General features: G+C 46.5%; 2 protein-coding genes and 1 long non-coding RNA gene across 4 annotated transcripts in view; 2 read left to right on the forward strand and 1 right to left on the reverse strand.

Moving 5' to 3' along the window:
• The window catches only part of LOC105417725 (uncharacterized), a 45,675-nt gene that overhangs the window by 5,926 nt on the left and 15,147 nt on the right, over positions 1-24,602 (reverse strand). Inside the window, exons 2-4 of one of the 2 annotated variants that reach the window (XR_003891659.1) lie at positions 18,548-18,640; positions 17,177-17,301; positions 15,467-15,597 (exon numbers count right to left, since the gene is read on the reverse strand). This is a non-coding gene — a long non-coding RNA (uncharacterized lncRNA). The remainder of the gene's footprint in view (positions 1-15,466; positions 15,598-17,176; positions 17,302-18,547; positions 18,641-24,602) is intronic. The other variant, XR_003891658.1, reaches the window with a different exon arrangement.
• hmx1 (H6 family homeobox 1) lies at positions 5,272-7,690 on the forward strand. The gene is made up of 2 exons (XM_029851200.1): positions 5,272-5,869; positions 6,797-7,690. Exons 1-2 carry the CDS (start codon positions 5,590-5,592, stop codon positions 7,390-7,392), a joined length of 876 nt encoding a protein of 291 aa, XP_029707060.1. The 5' UTR covers positions 5,272-5,589; the 3' UTR covers positions 7,393-7,690.
• hmx4 (H6 family homeobox 4) lies at positions 8,615-10,316 on the forward strand. Its single transcript, XM_003979710.2, has 2 exons — positions 8,615-8,990; positions 9,107-10,316. The coding sequence occupies exons 1-2, from the start codon at positions 8,768-8,770 to the stop codon at positions 9,676-9,678; spliced, it is 795 nt and encodes a 264-aa protein (XP_003979759.2). The 5' UTR covers positions 8,615-8,767; the 3' UTR covers positions 9,679-10,316.

A 24,602-nucleotide genomic window follows, 5' to 3' on the forward strand; every position in this document is an offset into this window, starting at 1 on the left:
TCCAACACACTTCCCTACAAAATTTAATGCCACAACAATGTTGCACCTTTTCCTTTCTAAACTCTTTCATGAACTTGACACTGACGACTCTTACTCATGGTGGCTTTCCTCATTCCTGATTAACTGCCCTCTTGATATGGGGGTAATTGATTCAAGGGCTTGGTCATTTTTAATTGATACGGACCTATTGGGCCACGGTTCCTCAGTCCTTATCGGATAATAAACGACAGCAGCAGTCTCCATAATGCTTCAGCATCCCTGTTTTCTCTCCCTGGCCATTGAGTTTTGACAGTTGGCAAGATGCAAGTAAGTGGGTTGTTATACACAGTCAAACCTGGGGCATAATAAACATCATCATGGGATTATCGCGGCGATGGCACATTTTACAGTCTGGAATTGTAGCTTGACTGGATGGAAGTGACGGTTCCTTCAGATGCTGCCGCCACAGGAGAGTTGTACAACGACACAACGCAGCTCACGAACCCTGCTGTGCTGCATCAGTGTGTCCAATAAGTCGGCCAAACCCAACGCTACGATGGAGCAGACAATCCCCATTATCCATTTTTGGGGTCATGAAATGTCTGATTCTGTTCAATCTCATTTTCCTTTTTCTTCTGTTGTCAGAAGAATCACAGAAGAGTCACAGTCTGTATTCAGGAGGTCACAGGAGCAGGTGGTGTTGGATGAACAGTATTTAGTGGAAGGTGAGTAGACTAAGCATCTTTGGAGCTCACCCTCAGCCTGGTGCTGCATCTTCAGATCTTATTCCAAACACACAACATGCAATGAATGTGAATAATTTAAGTTTTGGACCCAGAATAATTTATTAGATCATGGAAGTAGCAGTTCCTTGGTAGAGGAGCCCGGGGACAGATACGTATGTTTCACTGGTTCAGCGTGCTTAATGATGTCCAGCTGTAATCCTTCTACACCCACAAAAACATTGGCCATCATTTCTCAGCATCTCTTGAGCTCCGTCTACAGGTGGTTCCTCCCACTCACTGGCATCACTGCTGGGTTTGATATTGCTCGGACTAGCTGTTGCTGGGGATACAACTTTCTCAAACATCTGAGCAGGCAGCCAATAGGAGGGGGCACCCTGAATGGGAATCTGCCTGTTCTGACTGCCATCTAGCACACTAGCAACTTCATAAAACTCTAGTCCATCACGGCTAAATAAATAAGACCGTGGGCTCTTTAAAGGGCTGTCCAGCTACATGACAGTTGCAGTTACCAGCAGCTCATTACGAGCACCTGATCGATTCTTCTGCTTGATCAGTTTCAAAGGCAAGTCGGCTGGCTATGGTTAACAGTCCCACAGCGGTCTCTAACTCCGGCTAACGGAGTATCGGGCGACACATTTCTGAGGAGGATCAGCAGGGCTGTTAATGGTTAGGCCACAGTAGGTGAGGGTTCTCCTAAAAACAAATAAAAAGCCGCTGCATCTGTCTCACACGTCCTTCCTGTGTGAGCCGGAACAACATATTTAAGGGTTTCCTTACTGTTTTTATTTTTTACTGTTTTTATTTTTTACTGTTTTTATTTTTTACTGTTTTTATTTTTCTGTTTCTCTCTCTCTGATCGAAAGGTATCCATATCCCATGCTTAAATTCTGGAAATAAATACTATTTAAGATTCACTATTTTAGCATATAAATAATTGGATTACTGGATAGAAATAGGCTTTTAGTAATAGCTAGATATAGATAGATGTATAGAAATATCCCAGTTTGTCTGATTTTATACTTGGCATTCATGGATGAACAGGATTATCGCCATAAATTTGCCAAATTACCATCAACTACTGAGGAAATTATATTTGTTTTTCGACTTTAGCTAAAAGGAGAACATAAAAAGCTCGGCTCCTTTATCCTTAGAAAAGAAAACAATGAATAATTGCTCTTTCCACATTTAATCCTCCTATTAAAAACAAATACTCTGAGAGCATTCAGGCACAGCAGCCCAGCAAAGACAGAATTAACATTTCCTTCCCATAAGCACATTTGTTCATAATTTGACGTGATGTGGGCTGCTTATGCCACGGCCCATTCTCTGTAATCCGGTCTGGGTGGAATAAAGGGGGCCTGTGCTGCGGTCAAAACCCTTGAACTCGAACATTTGACTGGAGATAAAAAGGTCTGACCCTTCCACGTGGTCATTAACGCTAAATGTATTGAACCATATATTTCAGACCCTCTGTATTCTTTGGAAGAATGGCCCAGTGACACAGATCCACGAGGCAGAAGGATCTAGAAACTAGGTTAGAGCAGCAGGAGCTGAATGCATTCTTAATGAAAAAAATCAAACATGTACATCACTAAAGAAAAAAAGACATGAAAAGTCTTGAAAACTAAAAAAAAAACGGGCTTGGAATTTGAAACGCAGCAGGTTTAGGTTTTAAATGCATCCAAACGGTGCATGTAGGCTACTGTAAAACTCTTTTCCCTTTCTTTTGGCTTTGAGGCACATCGTAGATCTACTGACTCGACGTCCCTGCAGAGTAAAGCACCATTTCCAAAACACCATAAATTCCTCTGCGTCAAAAATCCTTCCTTGTGCATCTTGCTACGATATGGAACAAAAACACCTCCTTAAGGTCTGATGTTTGCGGGCTGTATGCTGTGGAGTTGCGCTGGGAGGGGAGAGAACGGTAGAGATTATGTGCAATTAAAGCCCACTTTATGCTGGCGAGCTGGCGTCACAAAGTCTGGCCAAGAATGCTCACCTCGGCTCGTGCTATCGTTGAGAACAAAGTCTGCAGCATCACTTTATTATGGACAGTGAATTATTAATGTCACAGCTAACATCATATGTGATTGCCCCTTAAAGGGAAGGAAGTCTGCAATCAGATTTTGTTGTGCTGAGGAACTTCGGAATAAAAAAATAATAATAACAAGATTCTGGCTTCCAAGTGAAGCTTGAATCTTAAAGTCAAAACTTTTGAGTTGGAAGTTTTGATTACAAGTGATTCCACTACGTCACACTTTTGATTGTCTGCTGAAAATGTTGCCCATGCTGAATGAACCCAAGGGATTCTGGGCCCGCACAAATGTAGAAAAACACACACACACACACACACACACACACACACACACACACACACACATACACATCAATTCTAAATTGTATCAGCAATTGGTGTATTTTTAGAATATATTTTACAGAACCCCAAGTATATTATACTGAAACTTGATCAGAACAAGCTGCGCTACACCCGTGTGTCCAATAGAGGGCGCCCCACGGAGAGCACGAAGCGACGGCTCCACCGTGGGTCCTAAATCTGTGTGAGACTGTGAAGTCTCGTGGCTTTGGTTGTTTTTCTGTCACTGGACCACCTTTCTGGCCTCTTCTACCATGCAAACCTGTGACGCCACAGTCAGTTAAGGTGAATTTGCTGCTCTGCAGACCTTTTAACATAAAGAGAGCTGTGTATGAACGGGCCCATGAGGAGATACAGTCCTTCCTGTTTCACTGCCTCCAGAGTAATGAACTGGGTCAAACTGCCTCCACTTTCATTGAGCGTGGATCTGGAGTGAGATCAGTAGTCTCCAAAAGCCATTAATATCACACTGGAAGCAGTAATGGCTGCCATAAACCCAGTTATTAGGCCATTAAGCCAATTAAAATTGGCAGAGCTTATATTGCTTGTTAAGAATAATGAATAAGGGTTTGTTGCTCCACTTGAAGTGAGGATTCGGTGTTACATGTATGAGAAGCACCTCTTGTGTTCATAATTCTGTGGTGCTTAACACTGCTGGTGTCAGATGCACCTTCTGTAAACACACACGTCCGTACCAAAGGCAGGCGAACACTCCCACTGGCCACCACCAACTGGAGCAGCATGCCCACGTAGACTGAGCTCATTAAGGCTGAAGATCTGATGTTTGAAACTGTATTTCAGAGGGGAGAGCGGAGTTGGGGGGGCTTGAGCAGACCAGCGGGTCATATAAAGCAAAGGGCATGTCAGAGCACATGAGGATCAGAGGATGACGAGAGAGAGAGAAATGTGAGAGAGGCTTCTGGAGCTGGAACTGTCGGCCCACAGAGCAGGGGGCACGTAGCCGGGGTGCCATATTGTTCAGACGGCCCAGTGTACACAGAGAAACCTGATCTAATGTGTCGTTTCCCCCCTTGATTTGGATTTCCCTATAGAGCAGAATAATAATAATGATTTTAAAAATAGTTATCAGTTAACTAAAAAACATTCTCATCTAATGAGTGTTGAGAGCCGATGAAAAATAATGTCTAGATAGATAGATAGATAGATAGATAGATAGATAGATAGATAGATAGATAGATAGATAGATAGATAGATAGATAGATAGATCCCACCGAGGCTCTGATCCTCTCGGATGGTGAGAGGAAGACCGAGGGAGGAAGAGAGGGAGTTAAAGGTCAGTGCCGCTGACTCCGCGGAGGAAAATAAAAAGCTTAAATGTCTTGCCATTTCAGCCAAAAGGGTAAAGATGCCCGTCAGCACTCATTTCAATATTTCAGATGATCCACCAGCGATACGCGTATCTTTATCAAGAACTTTTCCAAACCCGTAATAAAGCTGCAGACCTGGGCTGGAGCCGCGCGGCCGCCCGGTCTCTTTCCAACCCCACGTGGACCCGGACGCTCTGAACGGATCCGTGGTGGGTCGATTCTATCGGGAACACCGTCCAAAAATCCTCCACATCAATTAAAATTAACTCTTTTGCGGGTCCGCGGAGACGTGTGCGCTGCAACACTGGCGCAATTCTGCTGATTAATCTTTCATTTTGAGCCATTTTTCAAACCGCTACGCGTGTTAATGTATTTTTTAGATTATTATTTGGATGTCACCTTGGTAAAAACCCTAAGCTAAAACACACACGAGGACACTCGCGTTCAGAAGTCGGACCACAGCCAGGACGCAGGTGTTGAACCGGTGCTTTCCTCTTTTTTTAATTTAATTTAATTTTTGCTCTATTCATATCAACGAAAGCGATATTTTACACTCGAGGCTCCGACAGTACAGTAACACCCCTCCTCACATGGATGGACCGAGGTGGAGGTGAGGTGGTGGTGGTGGGGGGGGGGGGGGGGGCACGACCTCCGGGACGGCTGCTGCCCTGATGGATCTTTATTTTGATTTACACTCTAATTGACCCAAATACAGAGCGTTTCACTGCGAGCAGAGGTTTTCTCCTGACTGCGCGCCCCAGAGGGGCGGCCATGCATGTCAACACGCACACACACACACACACATGCGCGCGCAGACGGAGCGGCAGTTGCTGACGCACAGCCCGTCACTCTCCTTTACGCGGAAAAGCCCATTAGCCGCGTTTCTCGTCCAATCGCTGGATTTCCTGTGACGGCTCGTTCACCGTCTGACTCGGACGCTCCACTGTGCGGATCCCTTCGCCCCAGTGTCTCCCTCGGCTGAAGCTGCTGGCGCGACACGGAGAAGAGCCTCGTTCCGTCTCTGCCATGAAGCAAAAGCTCGTGCTACAGCGCACAGGCTGCGGCGCTTAAAATGATTATTGGGGATTTGGGCGGCCGCAACGCGCAATCGAGGCAGGAACCGCTCGGGTCTGGCGTAGAAACACCGTGAGTTTGGGGAAATATGGAGGAGAAAGTGCCGGGGAACCAGGCCCCCACCTCGTCGAAGGCGTCGTCGTTCTTTATTGAGAATCTACTGGGTAAAAGTGGCAGCGGGCAGGAGTCGGAGCCGAGCGGCGATCGATGGATCTGTGGGGCGGAGATGGTCGCCAGGGGCAGCGAGCTGAACGCGTCAGCGCACGATGGCTCCTGCCTCGCTGTCCGGTCCCTGTACACGGACTCGTCGGTGCAGCGGGGCCGCACCAGGACGGGGGTCAACTTGGCTGCACTGGAAGCATCAGAGAGTGAGTAGAGAGTGGCCGGAAAATTTAAAAATAAATAGACGAATGTCCCCCAGAGGTGCGCATCAGTGCTTTGAATAATTAAACATGCTTCTGTGTCCCTGTGTGAAATATGTGTAGTTTGATATCAAGTTCAGAGCAAAATAAGGCAGATGTCCGCGCGCTGCCCCGCGTTTCAGCCTCAGCCGGTTCATTTTAAGCTAGACAACACTCCACGGTGTCCTCCATCACCAGGCCGTTGCTGGTTTGAATTTATGACTCTGTCTTTATTAAAAACAGAGAGGGGGAGTCTGGAACTCGACATTCATTTTTCGCTTCATTAAGTAAAACCAACAAAGTCAGAAGGGCTCGAGTGCGCCGCGATGATCGTGGCCGTGACTCGGTTAATCCACCCTGAGCTCCCCGAGGCTCTGGAGCCCCCGGAACTGTTGTTTCTGTCCCCTGCAGCTCGATGCTTCTTCACATACTGGAAATCTAGCAACCACAGACGTGCGTGCTTACAAAGTGCGTGAAGCAAGGTTCAAGCCAAGTATCAACCCAGGATATTTAACACGCCACTGACGCCAAAATGGGTTTTAAGCGTAAAACTATAAATCATATTCAGCATCGCTGGAGGCTGCCACCAGCATCAAAACTGTGTTCTCACATTCATTCATAAGCTGCTGAAGTTCTGTTGATGTTTTTGGAGGAATTATCATGATATCCTTTCTTTTGCCAGACACGTGGTCCGATTACGCAATTCGCCAAAGGGCTCACGCGCAAAAACACGACTTTAATGATGAGAAAAGTACACAAACATCAACGAGGTTGTGTTTTAGATGGCGCTGATTGTTAGCCACTGTTATTTATTAAATGAAAAGTGTGGTTGCTAAGGCAAATCAGACCCTGGGGGGGAAACTCACGGCGATCACTGTCACCCCCCCTCTTCAGGTCCAAGAACCATCACCGAGGACAACTACTGCTCCGGATCGATCAGCGACAGGGGCTCCCCGACCGTGTCCGAGCCAGTCACAGAGGGCAGCGACGACATCGACAGGAAAACATGCGACAACCACCTGACAGACGACGGCGAGGACGCCCCGAGCGCTTCGGACTCGCGCTCGGAGCAGGACGCGCCCTCGGACCTGAGTCCCGGGAGGAAGAAGAAGACTCGAACGGTGTTCAGCCGGAGCCAAGTGTTCCAGCTGGAGTCCACGTTCGACGTGAAGCGTTACCTGAGCAGCTCGGAGAGAGCCGGGCTGGCGGCCACTCTGCACCTCACAGAGACTCAGGTCAAAATCTGGTTCCAGAACCGGAGGAATAAATGGAAGAGGCAGCTGGCGGCGGACCTCGAGGCTTCCGCCGTGCCGCAATCCAGCCAGCGGATCGTCAGGGTACCGATCCTGTATCACGACGGAGGCGCGTCTCTGGGCTTCAGCCTGAGCGGACACCCGGTTTCTCCGCCCGTGGGGGGCTTCAGTTACCCCCTGTCCCCCTTTGCTCACTCCATGAGCGTGCTGAGGTCGCAAATGACCGGGCTGGTCTAACGATCGACCGCCGGCCCCATCTTGCTGAATTCAAGTGCAATAATCCTCAAAGGTCCAGGAAACCTGCATCCAAACCTACAGTATATACGACCGTGAAGGCAACACGAGCAATCTCGTTTTTAAACTTATATTTTCTCTATAAGACTCTGAACTGGAGGCACCGGTTTGTATACTGTTTGTCTGAATACACGCATATTTTTTGCAAACCTTTTATAAATCTTTACAGTATATAAAGTCACGCAACTTTCGATTATGTCACCTTTTCCACAAAGTCTTTAAATAAAAATGAACGCACTACATGTCTGCTTTTCAGTTGTTTGCTCGCTGGTGTGGGGGTCTCTTGTTTGTTTGTTTGTTTGTTTGTTTGTTTCGATCAGATAGAGATGGCTAAATGAACGCATGCGGTGCCACGATCCGAGAGCAAAACTCTCCAGTTTGGGATAGATCATTTGTTTTTAAGCATTTTACAGTTAAATAGAAGACGGATCCAGTGATCACTTTATATCACTAAGGAACTATAAACTCATACGCTGACGTCATAGTCACGGGAAATCCTGTAGTATCCGTTAAGAATTCCGGGTTTTAGACCATTTTTCTATTATAAATTCATTAGCAAAGAGGAAAAGAGAAACTTAAACCTGCCCCCATTATTAATCAAATCGAAATGTAAAATAAAACCCACATAATTCTCAAAATAATTGTCATAAATTAATATAATAATGCCATAAACAAGCAGGATCCCTTCTATTCTTTGATAGGCCGATGATTGATACCATCTTCTCCTGATGTTTGTCAGGATTGAAGCTCCACGCTCAAACCTGCGCACGCGTGCAACGCAGCATTTGCTCCAATGTTGCAAATCAGTGAACCAACTGTCGCCCAACGCGGATGAATCCCGCACTCGCGTCGAAAGAGAAAGTGCAAGTTGCGGTCACCGCCGCCTCGTTTCTGCGTGACCCCTGAGAGCGAACATGGTGTGAAATAACAGTGAAATGAAACGCGGCCTTCTCTTTATTTTCCCGGGGACCCCTGCAGCGCCCCGGACCCCCGGGTCTCTTTGTAGCACATGTTTGGGGATAAAGAGTTTGAGAGGGAGGGTACGGCACTCCCCACCCGGCCCACCCTCTTCCCCCAATCCCCTGCTGTTATTGGACCACACGACAAGATTCCCCGGACCAATCAAGGAGGACATCGCGCGTTCCGTCGTGTGCGCGCAATAACGGCGCCGGCAGAGCGTCGCCAGCCCAACAGAGTCTGCTCAGAAGCTGCTGATATGGTGCGTACAGTTTGGAGACGCTAGTGGTCAGATTAAGGTCTCCGTTTCCACTCAGCAGAGTCGCGGAAGTAAACAACCAGGACTTCAGCGTCGGAGAATATGAACAAAGCGGACGCGCCATGTCGACCCGCCGCCTCCCTCAAATTCACCATTGACAACATCCTGAATCTGAAGACGAGCGGGAGGAGCTGTGACAGCTGTCACCCCGCCGGGCTGAGGGATGACTCGGCCACGACGCTGCGCAAAGACGGTTTCCAGAGCCAGCACGGGGAGCGCGTAGGCCCGGAGCGGCAGGAGCGCTGCCCCCGGCACGGCGAAAGCGGTAAGGTTGTGCCGCTCCGGTCACAATTACGCACCCATCTCCCCTGTAATGAGCATGAGACTTTCAGTGTTGTAGCGCGTTCCAGAGGCTTCCGTCATCTCTCCTTTCGTTGGCAGACTTGACCCCAGAGTGCAACGGAGCCACGGCGTCGGTCATCTGTCGCGGAGAGTCCCAGAAAACGGCGGAGGCGCGCTTCGAGAGCGGCGACAGCAGCTGCGAAGACAGCAGCTCCTCTCCGGCAGCCACGGACCCGCACAAGCCCGGAGGCCTCGCCAAGAAGAACAAAGTGATCACGAAAAAGAAGACACGCACTATTTTTTCCAAGAGACAGATTTTCCAGTTGGAGTCTACCTTCGACATGAAACGCTACCTGAGCAGCGCGGAGCGCGCCTGCCTCGCCACGTCGCTGCAGCTCACGGAGACCCAGGTGAAAATATGGTTTCAGAACCGCAGGAATAAATTGAAACGGCAAATCTCCACCGAAGGCGACGGACCTGTGAACGAGTTCCCCGAGACGGGGAAGTCCGTGGTGGTGGGGCAGCTCCCGGCTTTGTACAAAGAGAGCAGCCTGCTGGGGAGATGCCTGCTGCCCATGCCCCTGCCCGTCATGTACCCCGGCAGCACCACGCCTTATCTCTGCTTTTCCAACGCCAGCAAGTACTTCAGCCTGTATGACGGAGATGTATGATCGTCGCGCTACTTTCTGCCGTCACACTGACACTTTCTGGTGGTTTGTTGCCAAGTTTGAAGCATTTAAGATCTCGGTGGTGGCCGAACATTCGGCCTTAAAGCTCTAGAAATAAATCATGAAATAAAAAAGGGGTAATTACATATCACTTAATATAAGCAGATGTGCTATTATTTATTTCCATCAGTGTTTATTTTCTATTTTATTTCAGTTTTTTCCCAGGCGTAGTCGATTTAGACATTAGCAGGTTGAGCTAAAGGTAGCCTGGGGGAGGCCTTAAACAATTATTATTATTATTACTATTATTATTATTACTATTATTATTATTACTATTATTATTACTACTATTGTTATTATTTATTATTATTATTATATCTGCATTTTAAGCTGAAGCCACCAAAGAAATTAGAATAGCCTAGCTATTTTGCATGCATTCCCTGTATTATAATGGATTTTTACTGAAATTATCTATGTATTTAAATGAATGTACTTAACATTTATTCTACGTTTCACGCATGTCTATATTTTTTCCCCCACAATATCCTATTATTCTTCCTTTGTTCCACTTTCGCCTGTAGGCTCATTACACTACTTAAACTGTAATTAAAACATTTTTATTCAAGAAATATTTTTTACACAATGGAGTAATTTGAATGGAGTTTTTTCTAGTTCGGGTTAATATCGTGATAATGACGCACATTCAGGGTGCACGTACGGAACAACACACGATGGATACTTTAATTTGGTTTCACCATTCTCACGTTGGAATTTTAGCATTTAGTTAGTCCAACATTGGAAAAATAAAACGCAGAATAAGTTTCTTGGTAAAATAAATAAACCCAAAAGTTCGCGTTTGTAACTGGCTGTTAACTTGCGATATTTGTAATTAGGCCCACATAAAAATGTATTCTAACTAAATAAAGTACTGCTTCTATAACATTTTGGAAACTGAATAGATGTATTTAAACCCCCGGGAGTCTGAAAAAAAGCATAGTAAATTACTGTTTAAAAATTCCAAGAACTAAATCAAATTAAGTTTACTTGACTGAACGTTAAGAAAAAACCCTCGAACGTATATTAGCAGAAAAAATATGTACAACTGAACAAATGTGGATAAACTGTTAAAGAATCATAAATTTAAGTATGTTTACTGCATAGATAATAAAATTAAGCAAAGTAAAGACTCCACTTCCGAAAGGAGGATATTTTTTTTTACTTTTAACTGTAAATGATGGTTCAAAACTGAGGGAGAAATGATGATATTATCATGACAGTCAGGATAATCTCATCATTTCTCTGGGCTTTGATCACTGCATATGTAGGAGATTCTTTTGCTGTAAACACACTTTGCCTTACACGAAGCCTCAATGCAGTGTGTTTTTGGAGCTCTTGGATCTAAACACTTTTCCCACTTTGTTCCATGTTGACTAAACCTTTTTGGAAAACTAATGCAGGAAGTGGTGGATGGACGCAGACGGGCGAAGATGCTTGTGCCTTCGTGCTCCGGGTCAGACGGCGTCTGAGTCCTGAAGCTCACTTCCTGAGTGGAGTCTACTCTGCTGTGGTAACACAGCCACAGACCAGCACACTGGCAGCCTCAGCACAATCTAAAGTGAACACAACGGTTGTTCCCTGTGCTGCAGAAATAAGCCAAAGCTCATTTGTGGACGAGCTTCAAGTTGGGAAAAATTACTAAACTTTTGCTTCCACTTTGAAACTCCAGCTCAGTTTTTGCAGAATTAAGACAAAAGACTAATACAAATACAAATGAAGCAGGTTTATTGGCTTCCCAGATTTCCTGTCTCCATGGTAGCGCGGTATAATTATTACTTTACCCGTTTTGTGGTGGCAGGAAGTTCTTATGGTGGAATGTAACAGTACCAGGAAGATCTGGTTGAAAAAGCCAAAAAATGCAAAATATTCAGGAGCAATTTTGTAATTGTGTTTGACTGATGAAGTCAGTGAACCTGTGTGTGTGTGTGTGCGTGTGTGATGTTGTGAAAGCCAAATGAAAAGTTAGGAAACCCAAAAAGGGGCAGATTCTTTATTACACCATCTTGACCTGTTTCTAAGCAGGTCCAATGGTAGAGTCATTTTTGGCTGCCCTTTGGTTAAAGCCAGCTGACTACGTCAATACTGCCCTTCGATCCGCCCTCATCGCTTAAGACTTAATCATTTTCAAATTAAAGTTAGGGGAAAAACTGTGATGTCAAACCAATCCAAAGCCAAATTTTCAAACGCGTGTGACTGCGAGTAAATGTGCGTCTGACTGATGAAGAGCGGCCCGAGACGTCCGGCCATCTCACGTTTCAAAGCAAAGCGCGGCAGTACCCACAATCCCCTGCGGCTGCCCAACTCAGACATGAAGGCTGATGAGATGCGAGGTATGGCCGAGCGATCCCGCCGTTGATGCTAATGGAGTTCGCTGCCGTCGCTCGGGCGGGACCTTTGGAGGCAACGATTAAGGTATCCCTGTGTTTTTCACGGCGCCACTTCCTCCCCTTTGCGAGCGTTCCTGGGGGTGCTTCTCACCTCCTGTTCATCCCCGCCAAGCAAAAGAGGGTGTGTGTGAGGGGCTGTGATCGGTCAGGGCCAGTTGATGAGTGTGTGTTTGTGTTGGAAAAAAGTACGCTAACGTTTGTATTCCTGCACGGGTCTGTGCTTCTCTATAGCCAAGGTCTGCCTGGTCAGGAGCGAAGGAAGTCCCGTTCCTGTTGGATAAAGAGCCGCTCGGAGCGTGTGTGTGTGTGTGTGTGTGTGTGCGTGTGAGAGTGTGTGACTGTGGAAAACCTTTCTGCATGAATAGGTAGGGGGCCCTCTCTCTAAACTCACTTGTTACTTCAACCTCTGCTGACCTCTCACAGTCATCTGACAAAGGTCATTATGCCCAAGACGAGAGGAGAGGACCGTCCCCGAACACGTGTCCCTCAGCAGAGGACATCTGAGGGAGGTTTCCATCGATATGCTGGGACTTTGGTTCTCATGCTAGGAACTAGAAACCATTTAAAAGAAGGCTTCAGTTAAGTCTTTTCGCCAGGTAAAGTCTGAATTACTGCAAGATCGTTTATTTATCTGAAATTAAAGAACTAAATTTGAGTCGGGAGTAGGCGTCAACCTATATAAGTATATAATATATACAGTCTTTCACACACGCTACACAACCATTGGCTTCTAAATCGCATCTTATTGAGGATTTGCTGCGTCGGTGAGTTAGCCACGCTAACGGTGTCCCCCCCCCCACCCACCCCCCCGGGGGGTTCCTAATTCACTGGGGGCAACCCGACACTGACGCTACATGACACAGCGCATTGTAAACTAAACATCAAAGCTATTAGTTAGAGAGGGGAACCCGAGACAAGGGTCTGCGTATGTGTCACACTTAAAGACTGTTTGATGGCCTATTGATCTCCTAATTTAGCCAACTCTTCTTCTACACACGGCAAATTGCCGAGGATGATATCGAATGATAGGAACCGACGCAGAGACAGCTGGGATGCTGCAGCGATCCACTTCAGAGTGTCTTTGAGAGTTAATACTCCAGGTGAACACATGAATCGCTGCTTAGTCGGCCTTTTCTCTTTGACCTTATGAAGAAACACCAGCTTAAACACCTTATGGAGGTGACAGCTTGTTGGGAGATTAGTGAGTCTTTAATTAAAACATAACAGGGCTTCAGCCGTGCTGGAATTCCATACTGGTGATTCGGAGGTGGAGCTTTTCCAGCATCTGTGTGACAAAACCTCTAGAACAGATGATTAAAGGTATAAAAAGATGTCGTTCATGTCAGTTGTGTGTGTGGTGCTAATGACAGCGCGGCTGGATGGATTCCTTCATGTTTGTAGCAGTAACATGCATTATTGCTCTTTAACCAGCTGGAATGATGTCTGCAATATTTCATCCGTCTGCGTCACTGCCCGCCTCGTGAACTTTGCAAAATGAAAGTTTGAAATGAGTTTTTCAACCACAACTGCACGCTAAGAAACAATTACACACACGTTAACTCCTTGCAGACGCGCGGAGGAGTCAATAAAGGTAGCGTCGCTCGGATTTTAAGGCCAGACCGCAATCACGTGAATGTCTGCAACACACGAGTTTTAATTTTGCCAGGAGAAAGGGAAAAAATTTCAGATTGATATTACATCTATCGCTCTTTGGCGCTCTGTTCACACAGGCGCGCACACACAATATCAATTAAAAAGCACGGTCTCTCACACCCTCCCTCACATCCTGTCCCCTCAGACACCCTCGTCAGGGTAATGTGCCATTAATCTACCGCTGAAAACACATTATTGGCTAATCAATAGGCAGGATGGAGGGATAAAGGAAGAGGAAAGAGGAGAAGCACGGAGGAAAAGGACTGGAGGCTGGGGAGGAATGCACTAAGTCCTTCTGAGTAAGAGGTGGTGGGGGTGGTGGGGGTGTCATCCAACACTTATCCATAACACCAGAGAATGAGCTGCTCTATTTGCAAGACATGGAATAATCATTGTGGTTTCACAGCGACAGTCAATACGGGTCCATTAACAACAGATACAGTTGTCAGAGCGCCATAACTTCCTCTGGCCTCCACCCGCCCCGCGCCACATAAATCACACGGTCTACGTGTGCGTGAGTGCTTGTGCGCGTGCAGACATGAGTGATAAAGAAGGTTTTGACGTGACAAAACCAAACGCCTTCATTAAAGAAATCACTCTTAAAATGGGCCTTTATAAACAAGAAATAATCTCCCCACAACGAGCACTTTTGTGATTTCATAAATGGAGCCAGATGTGTAGATTTGGTTCTGCTATTTATCACAACGCTATACCGAGCTCTCGCAACTTCACAAATGCGACTGGTCCAAACGGACCAAGCTACAGTGTGTTTATTGTTTGGTTCTGGACGATTGGCCCGCTTTAACACAGCTCTGCAGCCACTGGCACCTTTGAATGGGTTGACATCAGGCCAAATAAGCCGCTTATACCAACAAAATAACTAATGCAAGAGGGACAAGTGGGCGGGGCACAATGGGCGTGGCACAATGGGCATGTGGGCGGGGCATGACTGACATGTGGGCGGGGTAGTGTGTGTCAATAAACAATTAACCAGTGACGTCATGGGCAAATTTCTCTGTTCTCAATAGTCCTCAGTGGTGCGTAAAACTTTGCTGGAGATGGTTTTGGCACTAAAAGAGATCATCATTAAAAGCCCCTTTTCCCTTTCATGGAAAATAGCAATCAAAGCAATGCTGTGGACAGTACACAAATATAGCGCCCACCTGAACAAATATCAACTCAAGGATAAAGTGGAATTAAATACATCTTCCTGCCACAAAGTCTGACCTACGTCCGTATATATGTTCTTTCACCTAAGTGCAGTCTCACACCACAGAGGTTCACCCGAGCTTCCCACCACACCTCGGTGGTGGTTGTATCACAGGATGCGGTCATCAGGATCTAAACAGAGCAGAACATGTAGTGCATGTGTAGTGGCTCTAACCTGCATGCCTCAGTGGTGACATGACACACAACACCCAGCAGGTCTGACAGACTATCCTGCTGCCCTTTCCTGCTTCACCCAATACACCAAAGCATGCTGCGTATTCTTCCTGCAATACCAGCGCTCGTGTAATAATGACTCATTTAGCCACATCTTACAGCGTGATGCAAATTATACAACCATATCGAAATGAATAAGGCTTGTGGCGGAGCAGTCATGGTGGTCAGCTCGGGGTAAAGTAATTAACACGCCTGGATGTGAGTGTGAAAAGAAACACAGCCGCTGCATTAGAGTGAAGTCGTCCACTTACCACTTTACAGCAGAGCGAGCCTTGACATCCCGCCGGCAGCATTGTTGTGATACTTCTGATCTTCTGACTGTGAAGCCCAGAGGAGCAGGCACTGGCACTCGTGCCGCTCGTGTTGCCGACTGGGCGGAATGCTGGTGTGGGGAGGTTGGAGATAAAAGAGGAAATGTGTAAGTTCATCAATGCAGATGCATCCGCAATAGGATCCCTCCTGCCTGGTTAAATCAAAACCCAAATCAGGCATGCGGAGGACTTATATGCTGCACCATCTTCTGGTCGCTGAACTCTAACCCTGATCAGGAATCAGGTGCCTAGCTGCCCTTCCTCTTTCCTCATTTTTGGCCCTTTTGGTGAACGACCAATAGCAGTATTCATTATAGACAGTCAGTCACACCAGCAGCGGCGGGAATTCAAGACAATTACAAAATACATTTGAATAAATCCTCTCTTTATTGAGGGTCTGGGATGATGATGATGGTGTTATTGCACATTTAGCTCCAGTACATCTCAGGGATGTGACGGTAACGCTGCTTGTTGACCCGGCATGGTGCGGTTAACAGGCTTTTCCATTAGGGGTACGGGACCCAACAGAAACCTGCCATTTTTTAGAAGCCCACATCAGCAACATGTGTCATTCTTTAATTTTACAAAGTAGAAGCGGGGTGATACCCTGGTCCAACAATGAGGTATCGCCCTTCTGAACCCAGAAGGGGACAGCACAGCAGAAATGAGGGTCACCTGGACCGTTGCTCAGGGAAACCAGCAGACATAAACAGGAAGAAAAAAGGCCATTGAGCAGTGGGAATAATTGTTGCTGCGACTCAACTCAGTTGTTGGGAACCAGACAGGAGGTTCAAATCAAATCGTCTTCATTTATATAGCTTCTGTTATACAGCAATCAACATTGTCTCTAGGTTCTTTACAGCAGCACAGGGCCTGGCCCCCAACAAGCAACAGGAAGAAACCCTGAGCAGGACCAGAGTTAAGTGACAACCAGCCTTTTTTCAGCACTTTGAACATTCTCGGTGAGCTCACTTTGAACAAAAAAGTATAGTTAGAAAGTGACGTTGTTGTTTCCTGTATGCAGACAAGGAGTTAGCCACCAATGCTAACACAGGAGTTTCTGAGCATCTAAATGGGGCTATTCTGGCCACACATCCTGGTCCTGATAAATATCATACTGTATATCGGCATCATTTACATATTTGGTGCTCAGAAGAAGCCTGCCAGGAATATTGTGTGTTGAGCATTTTAAATTGTAGTGCTTTTGGATGTAACTCTGAAATTGTAGGCGTCAGGGCAGAGTCAGGATTACCAAGGGAACGGATGTGAGTGCCGCGTGTCTGCAGCAATCCTGAAAACAGAAGCCGGTTAAATTGAGCAAATCCGAATACAAACCCACATCACACCAGCGCTTGTGTGGTTAAAGGTTAATGTAGTCATGTTTAAATGATTGAGAGAGTCTGAAATGGGACGCATCATATGTTTAAATGAGGAAGCGTCAAGCATCGGAGATAGCTTTGATCACACTACAGATATAAGTCGTGCATGTTGAACGTACATGGAAAATTATTTATAAGAAATGATCAGAATAGCAATCAAATTGCAGCAGGAAGCAAACACTCAAGCTTTTTGGATTTCTTTGCACGTATTTGGCATCTCTCTTGTTCCAAGTCTGTGACTCTCTTGAAAAAGTACACAAAACAAACACACCTCTTAGCCCTGAAGCGTGGGGATCTCTGGAGGACGACGTTCCCCGCTGGCCCGTTCAGGAGAGGCTCTAAGTGCTCTGTAATAGCCAGCAATCAGCGCAGATGGATAGAAACCAACGTCTCACCCTCAGGAAAGAAATATAAATAAATAAGATGAATAAATAAAAGCCATGTGTCCTCACAACCACAGGCTGCATTGGGCATGTGTTTTAAAATGAATATAGATTGAGAGGTTGAAATATTTATGTTCCAAGGGTGGCGTGAGTTGGGGGGTGGGGGGGGGGGGGGGGCTAATGGTGTGAAATCACATCCCAAGCGGACGGAAATGAAAAAGGGAAAAAAGAAAATTCCTCCTGGTACAGAAGCTTCCAAGCAAGCTTTGGGGATGCTCAAATGGGATTCTCCGATGCTGCTCTCAGCAAATTCTCTGAGGAGGAATTTTTATTTGGGTTTTCTGAAGCCATAGGAAGACGGAGGAAGGACGCTTTGAAAACCACCCAATCTGGAATAAAACGATCTGAAGAGTTCACCCTTTACAAAATACCTTAACACTTGGCTTCCTGCACACCCCCATTCCCTAATTTGCCTGTATACAGCGCGCACCTAAGAGCCATAAACAGTAAAAGCCCTCCATTGGTCAGTGGAGAGGTGTCTGGGGACACGGGCTGACTAAGAACAGCCCAGGGGGCAGATGAAGAATAACTTAGTAGACTGCTGCAGACAGAGAACATATTGTCCCTGACAAGAACAAACATTAGGCTGATAAACAAGTAGCTCGGGGTGAGTGGGCATTTTAGGGAAGCAAGCGTGAGAGAGGGACAAACTCTGAGCGGTAAGAGTCAGAGAGCACGAGGGGAGATGAGTGCCGATTCCAAAAATAGTCCCGCCGAGGCCTCGGGAGAGTGATGGGATTACATCGTTACCTGAGATCAGCCTCAACGTTTAGATCAACATTTCCAACACGCGGGCCCTGAATCCGTTTGGTTCATCTGGGGGTAAACTGTGAATCACTAGAAAGCGCCGACATGGAGCTAATTCCAGAAAGGAGGAGGAGGAGGAGGAGGAGGAGGAGGAGGAGGAGGCGGACGGACTTTAATTACTGTTGTATGCAGCTATGATGACGCGTGGCAACAGTTTCACCTCTTAAAAGGTTTGAATTGCGCTCGTCACCAGACAGAAAACTATTCCCGTCTTCGAGTAGATATTTTGTCCCGCGTCTGAGCCGCGGGTTTGGACTTAAGTGTTTTAAAGTGTCGTTTGGGGTTGGAGGCCGGGATAAGTGCTGCGCAATATCTGAAAGATTCAACTTCTGGCGGTGGGCGAAATCTAAAGTTGATAGTCTGTTGGGAAGGTTTAATAATGAAAGACGAACATGTGGACCTGCTGGAGTTAAGTACACTAGAAGTGCACTCAGAAGTGTTGTAGCGGAGATACTGGATGACAAGTTCGGGGACGAGGGGACACACTGAAACAAAAAAAATAAAAATAATAAGAATCTGGCTACATTTCACATTGGTCTAGATGGCAAATATAATTCTAAAAGTGGTTAAAAGTATGACACAATCAAGCAAACATTCGGTTATATTTGCATTAAAAAGAGCAACGAGATTCCTACGCTCGGTCCCCGGGGCAGATTTAATCATCAAGAATTAGTCTCAGTGACACAAAAGCCGCGCATTAAAGTGTATTATTACTCGTGTGTGTATGAATGCCAGGATGTGTATGCGGGGGGGTGTTTGCATGCAGCCTCTTCCTGCCATCGGGAGGTTTTAATAGAGGAGTATATTCCTTTGCATTTTACATGACTCCGGGGCTCGCTGCTCTCGCCTGTCTGCTCCGCTCAGATCAGAGGCTCAAACTGGAGCACGGAAAAGGCTGCAGGTCCTAATCCGCGTGTGTTTACAGGCTTGTGTTACACACTACAAACATGCACCCACAACATGAATCCTTACACTTCCACCCCATCGTATTGAAACTGATAAAAGCCTGTAGGACAGTTCCAGGACGTCGGCATCGATTTCTCCAAGTAAGCAAAAGTCCCTCCATCAGCTGCCTCGTGCACGCCTCTGAACCGCAGACGGCACCTTATGGGTCAACGCTGTTGCTACAGCTCTTTAAGACCTGTCATAAGAATGATCTGCGCACGTTTGGTGACCAGCAGTCAGACCTTTTGAACGATTCTGGCTGATCACAGCTGGAGCATCTGTGGACCCCCACGATGAGGCCAGATGCTCCAATAGGTGAAGGAGGAAGGAACGGACGGTTTAATTGTCATCAAACATCCGACATTCAAGCCAACTGGCATTTTTAACAAATCAAACAGCTTGGAAATGATCTGAATTATTAAGTATTTGCATTGTTTACGGTACATCTAAATACACTTCCTCTTTATAAATGAATTAAATACTGATTACAACAAATCAAAACTGAGGGACCAGCTGTTTCTGATCCTGATGAGAACTCCAGGATTTGGTTGCTGAGGTGGGAAATGAAGAGCAGGACGTTTGGTTGAGGCTCTATTTCTTTCTCCAATCTACTGCTCGTTGCTAAAGGCTTCATCACGCGACTCGGTTCATGCAGGCACACGCCAACACAAACGTGTTTACGATAACAATGAAGAGCCGCCTGTTTTAGTTAAGGCGGTAAATGCTACCAGGGGTCCCTGTGGCGTTGACGCGTTCACACTTCCATATTTGTCACCGTTACCGACGTTCCCGTTGGAAACAATCGCCAACCCCTAGGAGGACGCCATTATACTGACTATGGAAGGAAAATCGAGCGAGACGCCTGCGTCGTCTACGTGTTTCTCAGGTGTTTCAGTAATGTGTTGAAGTTGTGGTTTGGGGAGAAAATAACTCCAAAACAGCTGAGAGAGGATAAAAATGCCCGAAAACTCGAAAAATGTGTGAAATTGCCCATTAAAGGGAGCTGAATTATAGTGCAGGGGGAAATATTCTGGGGAAAATTGGCCAAAACTGTTTCAATTTTTCTTACGATGATTCAGCAAGTAAATGTTTGCAATTACAAGGCTGCGTTCGACACAACCGTCTCCTTCCAGCGACCGACTGTAGGAAAGTTCCCACGAACTACAGAGAATCAGATCGTTGCACCATGTGGACGTCGACAGTAGGAGATTTAGCAAAAGGTAGGAAAGCAAAAGGAAGTTTACGTTCAAGATAGAATCATTTAGGGGGCAAAAACTGCTTTACTCTTGGCTTTGGAAGGATTTCTGGATTTGGCAAATGATGATATAAAACGACAACGAGCTTTTTATTGGTTTGTCTTTATTGATACTGTAACGGAATATTTGGAATGGAACATTTTTCAGCTGATCCAAATCTGCAGCTTGGCTGTTCATCAGGAACCAAAAGAGCTGGGAAGAGACCAGTTTTAGCCGCCGTTTAGCATTTTAACGATACTCTTTAGCACTGCACAGCTTTTTTTGACAATCCACATTTTTGATGTATAATTTAAATGTTTTTTCTCGTAGAGTCCTTTTTAAAACGTAGCTTTTACCTGAAACTAAGCGAATCAGTGGCAGCGTCACTGGTTTGCAGTGAGCACATGGAACAACTTTTCCACCCTAAAAATACCCCGAGCACTCCGCGCTCCCCCTCTCGCAATCTTCACACTAAATTGAGTGGCTGAACACGAGAATTCACAGATAAGAGTAATATCCATAAATATTACATGGGGTCCTTTTATTGGACGCGGCTTGTTGTGCTTGTTGTTGTCGAGGGCGGCGTTCAGCTACAGGCCGGACCGGGAGGGCTCGAGCAAACATCAGGAGCGCAACAGCACGACGGAGCGGGAAGAAGATAAATGGGAGGAAGAGCAGCGGTGAACTCATTGAGGCTTGGCACAGTTTTAGATCTGAGAGGCTTTTAAACGTGTTGAGTCAATTAATATTGCAATGGTGACGCGGAGATAAATAAATAAGTGAATGAAATACATTTGGAGTCGAAAAATGCTCTTATTGCCGCTGAGTTTTCGTGTATGCCCCCTGGCGAAGCAGCAGAGGAACATGTGTCCCATTACGGGGTGGGGGGGTGGGGGGGGGGGCACATTGTGAAGGCAGAATAAAGGTGTAAATGTACGTAGCACGTTCGGCGCCTCACATTTGGTCTTCTAAATGTTTCGGGTTACGGTGACTTCATCTGCATCTCCCAGTCCTCCCACGTGCGTCTGCGTCTGTGTGTGTGTGTGTGTGTGTGTGTGTGTGTGTGTGTGTGTGTGTGTGTGTGTGTGCGTGGGTGTGTGTGAGATAACGGTGAGAGAGAAAAGTGTCCGTGTGTTGATTTATGAATCCGTATTGGTAATCAATATGGCTCTTTCAGGTCACTCAGATGTACTGATTGATACTTGCAGGGGGGAGCATATGGAGCGGGAACCCGAGCTGGAATTCTGACCGTTCCCATATGGGAAACACTATCTCCGCTGAAGCCCCGAGCATCTATTGTTTGCGCTGAAATGGATTAGCCGAAAATAAAATGGGGGGGAATAGGAACGCTTGGCAAAAATGGCATCCGCTTCCATGAGGACCGATGAAACAGCCGCTTTGGAAAAGACTTTAAAAAGTTCTTGTCTTTTTTTGGGGATCATTTAATCTATGGAGGACTGGGGGGGGGGGGGGTTTCTCCCGTCTTTCATGTGTAGCCTGATTTGACAGGAGCGGGAGATACAGATCAGAACATACAGAGCACCCTCTTTGGTCATCTGTCAGCGGACAAAGGCAGGACTCCCTCCGACAGACAGATTTTTACCTCCGACCAGGAGCAGGAGCAACTCTTGTGATTGAGCTTTGATTAAATGTTGTTAACAATGCCGGGAGTTTGGCTGTGGCAGACGCGCAGCCACGGCCAAGATGACCGCGTCCACAAGGGCTCCCCGGAACAACAAAGAGAGGGAAAATTCAGAGGATTTATATTACTGGGAATTTTAAATAGACGAGTCCGAATGTGCTGAAATGTAAAGTTTGGCCTAATATTCTATATATTTTTGTAGACCGAGACAATAAGTGCACGTCATCAACTGTAATCAATATTTCAATGTGCTAATAAGAAGGAATATTTTTAGATTTAAAGAAGAAACCTTCTCTGCCCTACAACACACACACACACACACATTATATAAATGATCCCTTTTCAGTTGCACGTGTCACCTTAATCCAGATGAGCACAAACAAACCAGGAATGATCTGGGGAGTCGACCAAGATGCAACATTGCTCCAAGTGTCTCCGTCTAAGCTGCGCTAACAGCCCGTGAGGCTGATCCGAACTATTAGAGAGGAATGTTTCATCCGGGGCGATGAAAGACAACAACTACACTCATCTTATCAGCTCCTGCTGATCAGGACGGATACTCAAACCCCCCCGGAGGGGAACAGTGCACGCACACACACACACACACACACACACATGCAAACAAGGCCGCGCATGTCTTCAAAAGCCACATTCACACACGCTGCATAAGTATATTGCTATAATCTCAATAATGACGGAACAACTCAGACGCTGCTGACAGTTGGAACGGAGGAATAATCCCCCAACAATGGCTCCCTTCTCTCACTCCTTACACTCACCTTTTTACACAATTTTCCCACAAAATCCCCCCCCCTCCCCCCCGTTTTAATAATTGTAACTCTTTACATTTGCAGGTTTGGGTTCACAGAAAACTTTGTGTAATATTGTCAGGTTGTCAGAATCCAGAGGAATTATTTGATTCATTCGATTTACAGTTTTGAGCAGCGATTCTGGCGAGAGCTGCTCCGGAAGCGCCATGTTGGCCCTTTTATTGGGAAGTTTCAGCCCAAATAACCCGAGACGGAACAGTGGACCGCCTCCACCGCAGCAGGAGGAAGTTTTCCTTTCATCCGTGGGAATACCGACGTTCACGGGTCCGTCGGCAGCACCGGACCTGAGCTGGTGTCGGGGCCTGGACACATCCAACTCTGACCGACCCGAACGCCAAGTGGGTCAGAAAAAGAACTGCAGAGCGATAAATATCAGGGGAGTTTTCAATTAATTCAGAATTATTCTTTTGATGTGGATGGCATATTTATGTTACAGGAAAACACAACAAATCCAATCCAACAAATAAATAGGTGCTAATTATGATTAATCAAAACCATTAATCTGCCCTTATTTATAACATAATGTTACAAATATATAAATGAAATCTAGATTAATTGATGAATGAGGATTAACTACCGGTTTCCATCTTTTAACACAGTATTCCGATTTTTCATCTACTCAAAATACTGTTAAAATCAGGGCAGAAAAATATCTGCAACAATATAGAAATTCTACGTTAATTTCTTCTAAATTCTATGTTTGACGGCCACTCCAGGTGGCGTCGGAACGATTGGTTCTGATTGAAACTGCTGCGAGGGACCGTCCCAACACCAGCGGGCCAGTTTTCTGCGCACGTATCACGGGTCTCCGTGCACGCCGCTCCGCTGATTGCAACACATTTCACATGAGGTCCAACACTTTGAAAACGAGTCCGTGACCTGAGGGGAGGCGGAGAGACGGACGGATGAAAAATAGTTCGGAGACAGACGCAACAAAATTAGGAGCTAGCTTGGAATGCCGAAAAGGGGCGAAGGCGTTCCCAGGGTGTTGGGGTCCATTCCCTGGAATCTGGAGCCGTCAGGAACGGCCTCGGCACATTCGCAGCTGCTCGTGCAATCCAAGAAAGACGTATTCAGAACTTTCTCCTCATCATCCAATCTGTGACTGATTTAGCCGTCTGCTGCCCAGGAGCCAGGCAGGCGCTATGGGATACCCCATCCAACACTCCTGCTTTCCCACAACGGGACAGCGGGACACTTCGATACCCCCGCGGGGCCGGAGCTGGGTCGGAGCGCGCCGATCACTTTAGTCTAAACTGACGTGTCTGCTTAACACTCACACACACACTCCAGATAGCGTGCTTGACAAGGGCTCGGCGATACCGCATCAATAAGGATACGTTCCTGGGCCCGTGGTGTAGAGTATCGTCCCTGAAGGGGATCGGGACGTGTGTGTGTGTGTGTGTGCGCGCTTTTTTAAGGTTCTGTCAGTGTGTGATGGAGTGTTGCGTGTTTTGGCATATCCCTCCACATGCAACGGATTAAAAAGCCTCGGACACGCGGTATTTTCCGAGCCGACACAGCCGGGGAATATCTGAGCAGCCTGGAAGACTTTTTCCAATTATGCCAAATACAGTGAGGAAACACACCCTGGCGGGGGGTCGGAGTCGCCCTCGCCCTCTTTGTTTGGGTAACCATCATAGACAGCGTGGCGTTCCGATGCTCCTCCGGAACCTGGATCAGCCTCATCGCGAGCGCCAGAGAACCTCGGGACGAATCTCGGGTCTCGTTTGAAGTCCTTCTAGAGTTAACAATCAAAAACTAACAGAAAAATATCCTGGTGCAGGGGTCAGGG

Source organism: Takifugu rubripes, chromosome 17 (assembly GCF_901000725.2).
Source record: "Takifugu rubripes chromosome 17, fTakRub1.2, whole genome shotgun sequence".
Classification (NCBI taxonomy): Eukaryota; Metazoa; Chordata; class Actinopteri; order Tetraodontiformes; family Tetraodontidae; genus Takifugu; species Takifugu rubripes.

What these genes read in the sequence shown, in the direction of transcription:
- hmx4 (XM_003979710.2), top strand. Translation starts at nt 8,768, where the DNA reads ATGAACAAAGCGGACGCGCCATGTCGACCCGCCGCCTCCCTCAAATTC. An exon ending in CCCCCGGCACGGCGAAAGCG is followed by an intron (nt 8,991 to 9,106) that starts GTAAGGTTGTGC and finishes TTTCGTTGGCAG; the next exon opens with ACTTGACCCCAGAGTGCAAC.
- hmx1 (XM_029851200.1), top strand. Translation starts at nt 5,590, where the DNA reads ATGGAGGAGAAAGTGCCGGGGAACCAGGCCCCCACCTCGTCGAAGGCG. An exon ending in TGCACTGGAAGCATCAGAGA is followed by an intron (nt 5,870 to 6,796) that starts GTGAGTAGAGAG and finishes CCCCCTCTTCAG; the next exon opens with GTCCAAGAACCATCACCGAG.